Source organism: Petaurus breviceps, unplaced genomic scaffold (assembly GCF_028583685.1).
Source record: "Petaurus breviceps papuanus isolate PSGF00001 unplaced genomic scaffold, PetGlider_PUasm1.0 90510, whole genome shotgun sequence".
Lineage (NCBI taxonomy): Eukaryota > Metazoa > Chordata > Mammalia > Diprotodontia > Petauridae > Petaurus > Petaurus breviceps.
The window spans coordinates 3,884,860-3,898,532 of record NW_027187267.1 but is presented as its reverse complement, the minus strand read 5'-3'; the positions used below and the strand labels follow the sequence as shown (position 1 = coordinate 3,898,532).

General features: G+C 40.1%; 1 protein-coding gene across 1 annotated transcript in view; it reads right to left on the bottom strand.

Moving 5' to 3' along the window:
• The window catches only part of LOC138141978 (sodium/potassium-transporting ATPase subunit alpha-2-like), a 67,054-nt gene that overhangs the window by 30,102 nt on the left and 23,279 nt on the right, over window positions 1–13,673 (bottom strand). The window contains exons 9-11 of the mRNA XM_069062875.1: window positions 3,493–3,691; window positions 3,165–3,274; window positions 2,830–2,964 (exon numbers count right to left, since the gene is read on the bottom strand). Of these exons, the coding sequence (XP_068918976.1) occupies window positions 2,830–2,964; window positions 3,165–3,274; window positions 3,493–3,691 (444 nt within the window). The remainder of the gene's footprint in view (window positions 1–2,829; window positions 2,965–3,164; window positions 3,275–3,492; window positions 3,692–13,673) is intronic.

The following is a 13,673-nucleotide window of genomic DNA, read 5'->3' as shown; positions in this document are numbered from 1 at the left end:
GTTATTGTTCCAATTAATTTTTAATTTACTTTTTTTTTGTTTTATGGATAAACCATCATGTCATCTTTTCAAAGTGGTAATTTTGTTGCCTCTTTTCCTATGTTTATTCCCTTGATTGCTTTTTCTTGTCTTATTATATTGCTAGCATTTATCACATTAAACAAGAATGGTGATAATGGATATCCTTGCTTAACACCTGTTCTTATTGAAAAAGGTCTTAGCCTTTCTCTATTATATAAGTTGTTGACTCTTAGTTTTAGATAGATAATTACTATATTAAGGAAGGTCCATTTGTTTCCACGCTTTTTAGTGTTTGTTTAACAAAAATGAATGTTGGATTTTATGAAAAGCCTTTTTATTATTTATTGATAAAAGCATGTGTTTTTATTATTTTTGTTATGAATATTATTTATTATGCTTATGGTTTTCCTTTTCTTGAACCAACCCTTCATTCCCAGTATAAATCCAACCATAGTAATACACTTTTTAATGTGTTGTTGTAGTCCCTTTACTAATATCTTATTTAATATTTTTATATCAATGTTCATTAGGGATATTGATGTACAGTTTTCTTTATATTCCCTGTTTCTCTGTTTTAAATATCAAGACCATATTTGTAAAACAATAGTAGTAATAGCTAGCACTAATATGCAGTAAGAGGTTTTCAAAATTATATTATTTGACCTTACCAATCACTTTGTGAAGTAGATGCCATCATTATTCCCATTTCACAGATGTAACTGAGGCCCAGTGGTTCAGTGACTTACCCAAGGATCACAGAGCTAGCGAGTACTTGAGGTAAGATTTGAATTCAGGTTTTCCTGACTCCAGGTCCAGAATTCTATATGTACCTATATCCATCACCGTACCTATATCCATCACCAACTTGCCATATATTATAAGTATAAAAGAATCCCTTTTCTTATTTTTTTTTTGAGGGGAGAAGGCAGGGCAATTGGGATTAAGTGACTTGCCCAAGGTCACACAGCTAGTAAGCGTTGAGTGTCTGAGGCCAGATTTGAACTCGGGTACTCCTAACTCCAGGGCCCATCCTCTATTCACTGTGCCATTTAGCTACCTCCCCTCTTTTCTTATTTTTTTTTTAAACCATTGATATAATATTGGAATTCTCTTTTGCATGACTGAGGATTCACCATATGGTCCTGGAATTTTTTGATTGTTTGTTTTGTTTTAATTGCTTTGGTACTTCAGGTATGGCTTATTTAATTTCTTTTTCTGATGCTGGGTTATTTAAATGATTTAGTTATCTTAATTTGCATATTTTATATTTTTTAAAATGTTAATTCATTCATCTAAATTCTCAGTTTTATTGGCCTACAAGTGGACAATTTATAATTGGATCATTTCCTTTATTTCATCTTAAGTTACTGTGAATTCTCCTTTCTCATTTTTGGTACAATTTGGCTTTCTTCTATTTAAAAGCAAATCATGCCAGCTAGCTGGTTGTCTATTTTATTATTATTTAAAATTGTGTTTTTATTTATTTGTTTTGAACTTTCAATTTTGTTATTTCTCCTTTGATTTTCAGACTTTCTACCATAATGTTTAGTTGATTTTTAAAAATTTGTTGTTCTAATTTTTTAAAATAAAAGTCTGCATGTCTGTGTAAAACGTATATCAAATTGCTTGCTTTCTCAGTGGGGCAAGAAAAGGTAGGGATGGAGGGAGAGAATTTGAAACTCAAAAAATTTTTAAGGCGAGTGTTAAAAATTGTTTTTACATGTAATTGGGAGAAATTGTTTCTACACATAATTGGGGGAAAATATAATATTAAAAATTTAGAGTAAAAAAAGATAATCCATAAAACCCCTACATGTTCAACTCAATGACCTGTTAAAATATAAATACTTCATCATTGTATAGTCCTTTCCAATTGATGAAATGCCAGCCTTTTGATTTTGTTTTAATATTTTCTTAATGTCTGAAGGAATCATTGTTTTCTGTTTGGTCCACTCTTAATTTTCAGGGTGTTAAATTCTTATGTATGGTTTGAAGCCATTTGTTCTAAGCTATTAATTCTCCTTGTTATTCTTTCTTCCAAACTTGTTGTTTCCTTTAATATTACATTTCTTATTCATTTCTTCCAGGTATTCATAGACCTCATGGCCAGGATATCCTTGTCTCAGGGGTTCTACTTGGACTTGTGAAATTCTTCACAATCATTAGTAATGGGGTTATGATTCAAACCCAAGTCCTTTGTTTTGTTTTGTTTTTTGGAGGGAGGAAGGAAGGGCAATTGGGGTCAAATGACTTGCCCAAGGTCACACAGCTAGTTAAGTGGTAAGTGTCTGAGGCTGGATTTGAACTCAGATCCTCCTGACTCCAGGGTTGGTGCTCTATTCATTGTACCGCCTAGCCGCCCCAAACCCAAATCCTTTGACTCCATATACAAGCCTCTTTCCACTGTACCATGCTACTACTTTTTTATGTTTAGTGCAATTCCCAGAAATCAGAACACTAGAGTTTTCAAGCCAATAGACATATATGAAATACCTACTATATGCAGGGGACTGTACAAGATGAGATATATAAATAAAACTGAAACTGTCCTTGCTGTGAAGAAGATTACATTCTGCTAAACTCCTGGCCATTTTTATCATTTCTCATCCTTCTCTGTTTTTGAGAAAAGGAAATACTCTCAGTGAAGGTAATAATCTTGCCATTCCTTGATCTAATACTGCTTTGTTAAGTATTGCCTGATAACCAATTATGTTACTAGAGCCTAACCCTTCTCTCCCAAGTTTTGTCTGTCTGTTCTCCCCTGACCTTGATCTTATTCTCCTTGCCTAGTCTTTCTTGGTTCTGTACCTGGTACTTGTTCGTGGAGTTGAAGGGGATCTCTGCCACCTTGGTGTGCTGTGCCCTCATGTTACTCACTGAGCCGTAAAATTGTTCAACGAACTTGAGCAGAGCTGATTCAGAAGCATCACCTGTTGTCCCTCTCTGCCATAAAGGGGCTGTAGTCACCCCCAAAAGCAGAGGCACCAGGATCCCTGAGTGACTGGGAGGTATTGGGCCTACCCATGGAAACAGGGTGACGGATGAACTGGGGAGGGGACATGCATGCTGGACAACAAGGGAAGTAATTCAAGGCTGGGAGGATAGGGCTTTGGAGATACCTTCTTTCACTGTGGACCTGATACCTTAGAAACAGGGACTCTCTCTTGTTCTGGTAAAAATTCAGCTCGGTTACAGAGACCAGCAATCAGAGCCAGGATAGGCCAGGTTTCAGAGTTCTTATCAAAACTCTTCCCTGACAAAAGGAGAAATTTGTGAGTATGTGAATCAAGGAGATGAGAATTGAGAAACACTTTCATACTCTGTTTCTCATTTAAATGCTTCTCAGGGGCATCCTTCTTCTTCTTAAATCCCACTTTCTAGGTGTCTTCTTTTTTTTCCTGGTCCTACCCTTCCCTCCCTTTCCAAAACTCTACTCCTCCTTCCTTCCCCTTTTCCCCCAAATCCAGTCACCAGACTGGTCCTCAGTGGTGTCAGCCTCAGCTATATTCCTGTCAAACCACATGTGGGCCACGGTCATGCGGTTCTGGGTGAGGGTGCCTGTCTTGTCTGAGCAGATAGTGGAGGTCGATCCCAAGGTCTCCACAGCCTCAAGGTTCTTGACCAGGCAATTCTTTCGGGCCATTCGCTTGGCTGTCAAAGTTAGACACACCTAGGGTGAAGGTTAGGAAGAGAAGGAAAGGAGGAGCTTAGCCTGGTATTTATGACCAAAATTGCTGCTTCAGCCCCCAGTGCCTTTAAACCCCAGGCTCAGAGCCTTTTGTAATAACAATAGTTAACATTTACATAGCACCAGGTACTGTGTTGAGTAAGCACTTTACAATTATAATTTCATTTGATTCTCACAACAACCCTGTGAGGCAGATTCTGTTATGATCATTCCCGTTTCACAAATGAGGAAACTGAGGCAAATAGAGGTTAAGTTACTTGCCCAGGGTCACACAGCTACAAAGTGTCTGAGGTTAGATTTGAACACAGGTCTTCTTAGGTCCTGGCCCATCACTCTACCCACTGCATCACCTGGCTGCCTAAAGCATCAGGAAGGCACATTCAGCTGGAGGTTTTCAGTGGTGGGGCTTTCACACAGTCCAAATGACTCAAGAGCTTCAGAGCAATGAGCCATATCTAGAAACAGGTTTTAGAGTATGAAGATGTATTAGATAGAAGCCATAGAATTGAGGCAGAGAGGGGGCAGGAGATCTCGGAACACAAAGCATAATAGAGTCATCATTTAGGAACACAAGTCTATAGGATCGAGTCTTAGAGAACATTCAGTGCTTGCCTCTACATTTCCCAGATAAGGAGACTGATCCCGGGAGAGGTTAAGTGCTTTGCTTGAGGCCAAACAGAGGGAGGAGTTTAACCTAGGAACTGTGACTGTTAAGTCCAGTGGTCTTTTCGGTCCATGATTAAGTACAGAGTGACTACAATTTTGAGCACTATAGAAATTTCTGGGAGGAAACACCAAAGAAATGGGAGGAATATATGCTGTGCCTTTCAGAATCTTAAAATTAGAAGAGGCAGACAAGAGAAATACACACACATACACAAATCCATACACACATAAATCCATACGCAAACACAACACATAAACAGAAGAAATATACCAAAGGACATATAAATAATTCAATTAACACAAAAAAAACCCTTTATTGAAGCATTGTAAAGAAATGCCCTTTCCTTTGCTGAGGTGGGAATTAAATTACTGTGGGGGTGGTACTGTAAACCTGTGAATATTTCCCTGGGGAGAGAAAGATGAGCTATACTGAAATCAATCTGGGTAGAACTTTGCATATGTGGCAGATTGATGCCCTGCCCCCAACCCCTGGATTTGGAAGTTGGAAGTTAGTAGTAGGGGTTGAGAGGGGACAGGAGTCCTTCATTTGGCATGAGAAGAGAGTTTTGGGGGATGGGTCCAGGCATGTCTGGGGAAGGCACATCCATGGAGTTTTCTCCTAAGTTGAGTGTAGTGGTGGGTCAGTTGGTGACCAAGCCAGATGTTAGTTTAGAGGGGAGAAGGGTTTCTTTATCCTGACCATTATTGACCAGTTTAGGGATACCTCTCTTGTGAAGTCCTTGTTGTTTAGTCATTTCAGTCATGTCCAACTCTCTGTGACCCTGTTAGGGTTTTCTTGGCAAAGATATTGGAATAGTATGCCATTTCCTTCTCCAGCTCATTTCATAGATGAGGAAACTGAGGCAAACAGAGTAAGATACCTTGCCCAGGGTTGTACAGCTAGTAAGTGTCTGAGTCTGGATTTGATCTCAGGTCTTATTGACTCAGCCCTCTATCCACTATGCCACCTAGCTGCCCTGAAATCCTAACTCAATCATAGTTTAAAAAGTTCTAGATTTGAAGTCAGAGGACTTAGGTTTAAGTTCTTGGCTCTGCCATTCATTAACTATGTGACCTTGAGCAAGTAACCCAACTTTTCTGTGTCTTAGGTTCTTTCTCTGCAAAATGAGAGGGCTTAATTAGATGGCCTCTAAGGTTCCATTCCAGCTCCAAGTCTATGATCATGTGTTCTTGGAAGCATAAACCCTGGTGAGTCTTACTCACCTAGAAAGTCTGCAAGTACAAGGTCTGACACCAGGTCTAAGAGCCAGTCTAGCTTAGTCTGGAGAGGCTTATCACCAGAAAACTGACTACTACATGATAAATCTTTTTATTCAGAGCAGTTTATAAAACCACTTATTAAGATATGGAGGGTTTGTTATCCCTATTGGTAGAAGGAACACCTACACCAATGAAATGATAAATCATTTACAGTATTCATGTAAGGTATAGCTTCATATCTGAAGCTCAATAATTCTTTACTCAATATGTATTTTTTTTTAACCAAAAAAGTTTAGCTTAGTTCTCTTAAGTAATGGTAAAATACCTTTTCAAAAGTTCAACCTGGATTTGATGGTGCACTAAAGGGAAAAGAAGGTAGTGTTGGGGCCAGGATAAGCCAAGAGTGGTGGTGGCAGGAGAGAAAATATTTAGCCTGTATTTCTAAAGCTTTGGGGTGATGGTGAGCAAAGATCCAGGAAGAGGAGGAGGAGGAAGAAGAAGAAGAAGAAGAAGAAGAAGAAGAAGAAGAAGAAGAAGAAGAAGAAGAAGAAGAAGAAGAAGGATAAGAAGGAGAAGGAGAAGGAGAAGAAGAGAAAGAGGAAGAAGAAGGGGAAGAGGAAGAAGAAGAGTTTCTTTTTCTGCTTGGAGTCCTGAAGCTTCAAGTGGCAGAAATAGTACTGATGTGGTAGGTCAGGAATTTCTTGAGGCTATGGCCCTGTTAAACAATAAACATGGAGAAGATAGCACAGCAGATTGTGTGAGGGAGGCAGCAAAGGGTAGGGGATAGAAGGCAGAACTTGAAATGAGAAGGGTCTAGGTTAAAATTCTGCTGATAAGATCACCAAGTGAAGTAGTGTAGAGGGAGAAGAGGGCCCAGGACTGAATGCTGTAGGACACCTATGGTTAGAGGGCATGATCTAGATGAGGATCTAGCAAAGAAGACTGAGAAGAAGAGGTCATATATATGGGGGAACTAAGAGAGAGTGATGTCCCAAAAATCCAGAGAGAAGAGATTATCAAGGAGGAGATGATGATTAGCAGTGTCAAAAGCCGCAGAAGTGTTTTTAGGAGAATGAGGATTAGGAAAAAACCACTGGATTTGGCATTTGAGAGAACAGTGGAAACTTTGAAGAGAGTAGTGTTGGTGGAATGATGAAGCTGGATTTTAAGGGGTTAAGAAGAGAGTGAGAGCAGAGAAAGTGGACGCCATCTATTGTAGATGGCCCTTTTGAAGAACTTAGTCACAAAGGGCAGAAGAGATGGTGGTTAGAATAATATACTGGGGATAGAAGGATCAAGTGAGGGTTTTTTGAGGAAGATGGAATGTTTGTAGGCAGTAGGAAGGGAGCCAGTAGACAGGGAGAGATTGAAAATAAGTGACAGAATGGGAATGATAGTGGAGGAAATCTGTCGGAGGAGATGGGAAGGAATGTGATTGCTTGAGCAAGTGGAAGGATTGGTTTTGGTAGGGAATATGGCTACCTCATTATGTAGAGAGAGGGTGAAGTAGGAGATAGTGGCAGAAGGCGTCTGGGTTATATGACATAAAGAGGAGTGCTAAAGAGGGAGCTATTAGTGAATAGCCTCAATTTTTTTTTCTATAAAATATGAAACAAGGTTGTCAGCTAAGAGTGTGGATGGAGGAGGAGTCATGGGAGATTTGAGGAGGGATGAGAAAGTTTGCAAGAACTGCTGTGGAGAGTGGAATAGTGGACTGATGAGGGAAATATACCATCAGTAGGGGCTCAGTTGAGGTTGTGTAACATAAATTCATAGTAGACCCTATTAGAGCAGTTATGTGATTTTTCTCCACCTTCATTCAGTAGCACATTTGTAGGAGGGAAGGTGGTAGATAGTGGAAATGAAAGGAACCTTGATTGGGTGTTTTTGCTAATATGATAAGGGGGTTACTTAGGCAAAGGAGGAAGGCAATCTAGAATTGAATTATTCTAGTTTAATTATTTATAATTAGTTTATTAAAGGGTCAAGATGGGGAGAAGAGGATGGAGTGGTTAGTGCAGAAGAGATGGCCTGGGAGAGAATTGAAAGGTCAAGGCACTGGAGGTCATGATGCAGACAAAGAGTAGGGTTTGGTAAGGGAGAGCAGGGGGAGAGGTAGGAAACCAATACTGTATCTCATCACATAATCGCTGCCACCATGTAATCGTCACACCCTGTTTTTTCAGTCCAAAAATTTGTTTATAACCTTTCATCACATAATCATCATATGGTATAATTCTATGTGTTACACTGCTTACAAGGTAAACAGAACAGCAATGTATTCACCAGTGGCATGTGCATACACATTTATCTTTTGTGCATTGTGAGCTTCAAGCCTAGAATTCTCAGTGCATGTGCATTGTCAGTATATTTCCGAAAACCAACTTGCATGGTTTGTTTAGAGTGCTGTAGTACTAATGGTATTGGCACTCAACCCAATATAGAGTTATAGGTGCAAGGCAAGTGGGAGGGCAGGCAAAGCTGCCATTTGTAAGTCATGTGATATGGTAAGACTTGCATCTTCCTGTGCTAGCTAAATTATATGGCTTGTCTGCCAGCAATACATTAATGTGCAAAGCATTTCTTTCTGATTATGGGAAAATATAAAAACTATTCTGTGGGCTTCAAGCTGAAAGTGATTGAGTTCACTGAACAGCATGGAAACAGAGCTGTGGAAATTCAGTTTTCAGTGAGTGAAATGTTGGTATGAGACTGATGGAAACTAAAAGACAAGCTAAAAAACACAAACCTCTCTAGATGCATGTTTAGAGGTCCTAAAATAAGCAAGTTTCCACAAATTGATGAAGTGCTTGTTAGTAATACCGGCACAAAAATTTTGGTTGCACCCCAGTTTTTGCATAGATCTGCGACAATTATGTGGTGAAATACATTAGTTTATAACTGGATAAGGGCATTTTAGAATTATTGAACATTGAGGTGGCATATTTGTGGGTGATGGGCAAGATCTAGGATATGACCATCTTTGTGTATGGCTGAGGTAAGATGGAGGGGCAGGTTATAAGAAGTGAGTACATTGAGTAACTGGCTCCATTAGGGTGTTTAAACAGAGAGTCAATATGTATGTTGAATTTGCCTAGTATGTGGGTAGCAGTTGGAGAAGAGAGAAAAATTGTGAGTCATGTATCAAACTCATTGAGGAAGGGGAATGACCTGGGGATCTATAGACAACAGCTACCAGGATTTTAATTGAGGGGAAGAGATGAACAGCATGAACAGCAACAGAGAGGTTACTGAATGACGGAAATAGGAAGAGAACCTAGAAGTGGCAATGGGGAGAAAGGAGACTTCCAACTTTCCAACCTTGATCAGTGAGCTAAGGGAATGAGTGAAGGTGGAGCCAGTACTGGAAAAGATGTCCAGGGAGGCTGTGTTGTCAAGGGGAAGGGCAGATTTCAATAACAACCAGAAGATGGAAGGAATGGGAGAGGAAAAGTTTAAGGATGAAGGGAAGTTTGTTGCCTATGGACTGGGCATTTCAGAAGGCACAATGGACAAAGAGGTTAGTGTTTAATTGGGACTTTGGAGTGGGAGGATTGAGGGGAATGGGAATAAGAAATCACTGGTGGGGGGTGGGATGGGAAATAGCATTGGGATGATGACCTAGAGAGGTTCAAAATCACTGGGAGGTGTAGGGCATGACTAGGTATGAGAATGTGCGTCAGTGAGTGGAAGGCGCCACACCTCTTCTCAGAGGAGATTGACCTGGAGACAAATGCAGTGTGAGATAGAAAGCACACAATTAGATGCTTATATGGGAAGCAGGATTTCCCTACTCTACTCTCCCCCAAAACCACCTCACCTGGAGATTAGGAAGGAGATAGCACAGTAGGAGATAGTAATCAAACATACGTAGTATGAGAAGGAAGTTTCTTTCCCCACAGACATTCCTCTTTCTCTTCCCTCAAGGAACAAGATGGAAGTCCTGAAGTCAAAGGGAAGGTTGCTTCTTTTTGCACTAGAGGTTCTCCATATATGGTTGGGAAATAGTGCTGGCAGAAGGAGTCAGGGGAAGGTCTGTTTCCTGTTCTCACCTGAGGCTGGAGATGGAGCCAGACACAAAGAAATTGTAGCCGGCATAGGGGGAAGTCATTTGGGGGCATACCTGAAGTTTCTTGGCCCAGCCTCTTGCTGCCTTCACTGGGGGCGGTAGGTGGGAAGGGGTATGTATAGCCAGAGGTGGAGGGTGTGAGGTCAGAGGAAGTGTTTCTGGTTTCTCTTCTTACCTGAGTTAGAGATAAGGAAGCAGCTGGAAGTCAGCCATTTGGCCCCTTGCCACATTCCTTCAGGGCAGCATAACAAGAGATGAAAGGTGCCCAGAATTATCTTCTCAAACCTTAGGGTACTCTTAGCACCCTTTGAACAACCTCCACCTAGCAAGGGTCAGAGGACTAAGCTGCTTTCACTATTCATTCTTTGGCTTTTGCTTGAGCAAATGTCTTTTGTATCTCTATAAAGAAACCATCTGCTTGAATATCTAGACTCCACATATTTCATGTTTGATCCTCACCTGAAATAGCTGGGTTATCAGGCAAAGACTGGTACAGTGGCCTTGTAGTTCAGAAAAGGGTGATAATCAGGAAGACAGTCCTCTAGCTTGTAAACTCCTTGAGGGCAAAGACTGTCCTTTGCCTCCTTTTGTATTTCCAGAACTGTAGTGCCTGTTACATAGTAGGCACTTAATAAATGTTTATTGACGGACTGATTAAAGACCTCCCTGAATTCCAGGATGGCCCAGTAACAGGCACCTGGCATTTAGTTGCTCATGAATTATGGACTCTGTGGGATAAATCCAGTGGGAATGGAAAGTATATTCCATGGAGCCTGGGGACATAGCCTGATGGATCTATAATGAGAGTGACTAGAAGAGATGGGGCACTGTAAGGTTGACCACTTTCCAGCTACTCCTTGGGGTAACAGAGAATAAAGAGAAGGATCTGGCCCAATCCCAGCTCCCCATTAGAGGGTCAGTCATTAGAGCCAAGACTGGGGAGCCACCAGAATTGCAGGATCATAGAATCATATTGTTTGTTCTTCATTCTCAAAGATGACCAAAGACATCAACAGAGTGATGTAGTTGGAGCTAGAAGGGACTTTAGAGGCCACTGAGTCCAATTCCCTCATTTTAAGATGAAGGAACTGAGGCACAAGAGAAATCAAGTGACTTGCCCAGGATCACACAGCAAGTATCTGAGGAAGGATTTGAACTTGTCTTCTTGACTCTCAGTCCATCGCACAATGCCTGACTTGAAGGAGACAGTTCATATGTGGTGGGTGGACTACAGAAGTGGGGCACCCTGAAATGTTTCTCCATAGGCCCTATGGATAGAGGAGACACCTGGCTGTCAGAAGCTTGGCAGGTTGAATCCAGATCAAACTATAGCTAATTCCCTTGAGACTATACCCCCAAAGTGGGGCCTGACTCTTTTCAGTTGGGTAGAGAGGGAAGTAAAACTTGCATCATTTCAGAAAGGAGACTTTCTGGAGCACTGCATAGGATAGCACAAAAGAAACAACTTCAAGCAAAATTGTATTTCACATAGGAAGACAAACTTCAACTTGGGAAACCTCAAACAATGAACGAAAACAAAAAAGGTGGTTTGGTAACAAAAGATCTTACAAAGAAATATTTAGATAAGTTGTGAAAATGAGCTTTTAAAATATTTAAGAAATTGCAAAAGAATTTAAACATAGACTAAGAAATGATAAGGAAAGTTTGTTGGGAACTAAATTGCATAAATATCACTAATTGTCTCTTTCTGGACAGGTCCAGCTTGGTTGGGCTTGGCTTTTGCAGCACCCAGGAACTAAACAGTCCTTCTTGGGAGCACCATAGAAAGTCCCACCATGTAAGTTCCAGTCTTAGAGTTGGATTTTCCCCCAGATGTTTAGGGAAAATCCAATTTTATTCTAGCCTGCCCCAGAAAAGGGTATTTAGAGGAGTAACAGTCTCAGATTTTACTGGGGGAAATGGTGGTGCTACTACGTCACTAAGGTAGGGAGGAATTCAGGTGGGAAGCAATAGTACAGTTGCTAGCTGTCCCCAAACACTGAGTCAAGTATCAAGACAGAAAGGAGTCCCAAATTAAGTATGTGAAAGGGAAGACCTGGGAATTATGCCCCCAAAGTCACTAGATATTTCATACTCTTTGACTCAGCAGTTGCAATTACTAGTTTTATGCCTCAAAAAGACCACAGAAAGAGGGAAGAAATCTATCTGCATAAAATTAGTTACACCAGCACTTTTCATTGTAGCAGAGAACTGGAAACAAAACAGATGTCTATCAAATGGATCAAATTATGGTATACAAATGATGAAATGAATGGATTTAGAAAAATCCTGGAAAGGCTTGTATGAAAAGATGCAAAGTAAAGCAAGCAGAAGCAGGGAAACAATGTAAACAATTACTATACTATTGTAAAACAAAACAAAACAAAAAACTTTTAAAAGACTTAAGAACTTTCATCTACGCAGGGAACAATTTTAACTCCAGAAAACTAATGATGAATCATGCTGCTGCCATCTTGACAATGAAGTGATAGATTAGAGATACTGAATGAGATGTCCATTTTTTAATATGGCCATGGTATGGATCTCTTTTGTTTGACTATGTTTATTTGCTTTAGAGAGGGGAATTTGTTGCTATTGCTAGTGTTTAGGTGAGGTGAGTAATGCAGGGGAGTGGAGTAGTAACAGTTCCCACCTTACCCATTCCCCCCCCCCAAAAAAAAAGGAAAGATAGAAAAGAGCCTTTAATGAAACTATTATAAAATAATTGAGAAAGCAGAAGAAAATACAGAAAGAGACACAGGCTATCAGGACAATATTGGAATTACCACATCTAATTTGTTTTGTGCTTAAAAAACACAAGCTGTATATAATTTTGTACCATACCATAGAATTGTATATGATAATTTTTTTCTGCTTTTTTGTTTATGGGAAAGTTTACATCTGTTGATATAGATTAAGTTCATGATAACCATTTAAAAGACAGAGGTTTTGATACCTTAACTATGTGATAACACTTCTCTGTTGAATCAGTCAACCATAAGCTTCAGACTAAGTACAAAAAAGTTCTTAATCAATTCAAATGTCTTGGAAAGCCATTGACTAAACTAGAGTAACATTGAACAGGGGTGTATCCAGATCAGTTGAGGAAATGTGGTCATACCCAGTGAAACCAGTTTAGAATTAAGGATTTGAATGTCTACAGCAGAGATGAGAGAAAGTCAAGCCCCTAAAAAGGTGGAAGGACAGAGAAAAATTCAGAATTTGACCTTGAACTTGTTTACTTCCCCTTCCCCATTTTGGCTGGAAGAGGACTTTGTAGGCTTCAAAAGGTCTGGAGGATTGGACTTTTAATTTTTTTGGAGGGCAATTGGGTTTAAGTAACTTGTGCAAGGTCACAGCTAGGTTGTTTTGTTTGTTTGTTTGTTTGTTTGTGTGTATTAAGTGTCTGAGGTCAGATCTGAACTCAGGTCCTCCTGACTCCAGGGTGAGCACTCTACTCACGGCACCACCTAGCCGCCCCCAAAATTGGACTTTTTAATTAGTGCCCTAGCAGTGTCTACAGAACAGTACCATCCTGATGCTGTGACTGCATCATGAGTCAAGAAGAAAATGGACATGAAGAAAGGCAGATTCAAGGTTTTACAAGAAGCCCAGAAGAAAAATGTCACCATACCTAAGGTGAACTTCATGAGTACCTCACAAAGGCAAGAAAAGAACTTCCAACAACAGGGAACTCTGTTATTCTTTTTGTCACAAGTGCTTTAAGCTCGAATCCACTTTCCCCTGAACTCTGTATGAACTCATCAAAAAGTGTCACAGACTTTTGGGGGGATGTACCAACTATTTTTACTATGCTGCCATAATAATATCTCTTTTAAAAGCTAATTATCTGTCTTTCTAATTGATAAAAACTAATAAAACATGGGAGAAAGCACACTGGTGGGGGCTCTTGAATTCTTCTTGAACCATAAGGGGAGAAGTAGCCACCTTTGGGGGATATGACTTGCTACCCAGTGGGAGAGTAGCCCCTATGTCTCTCTCTCTCTC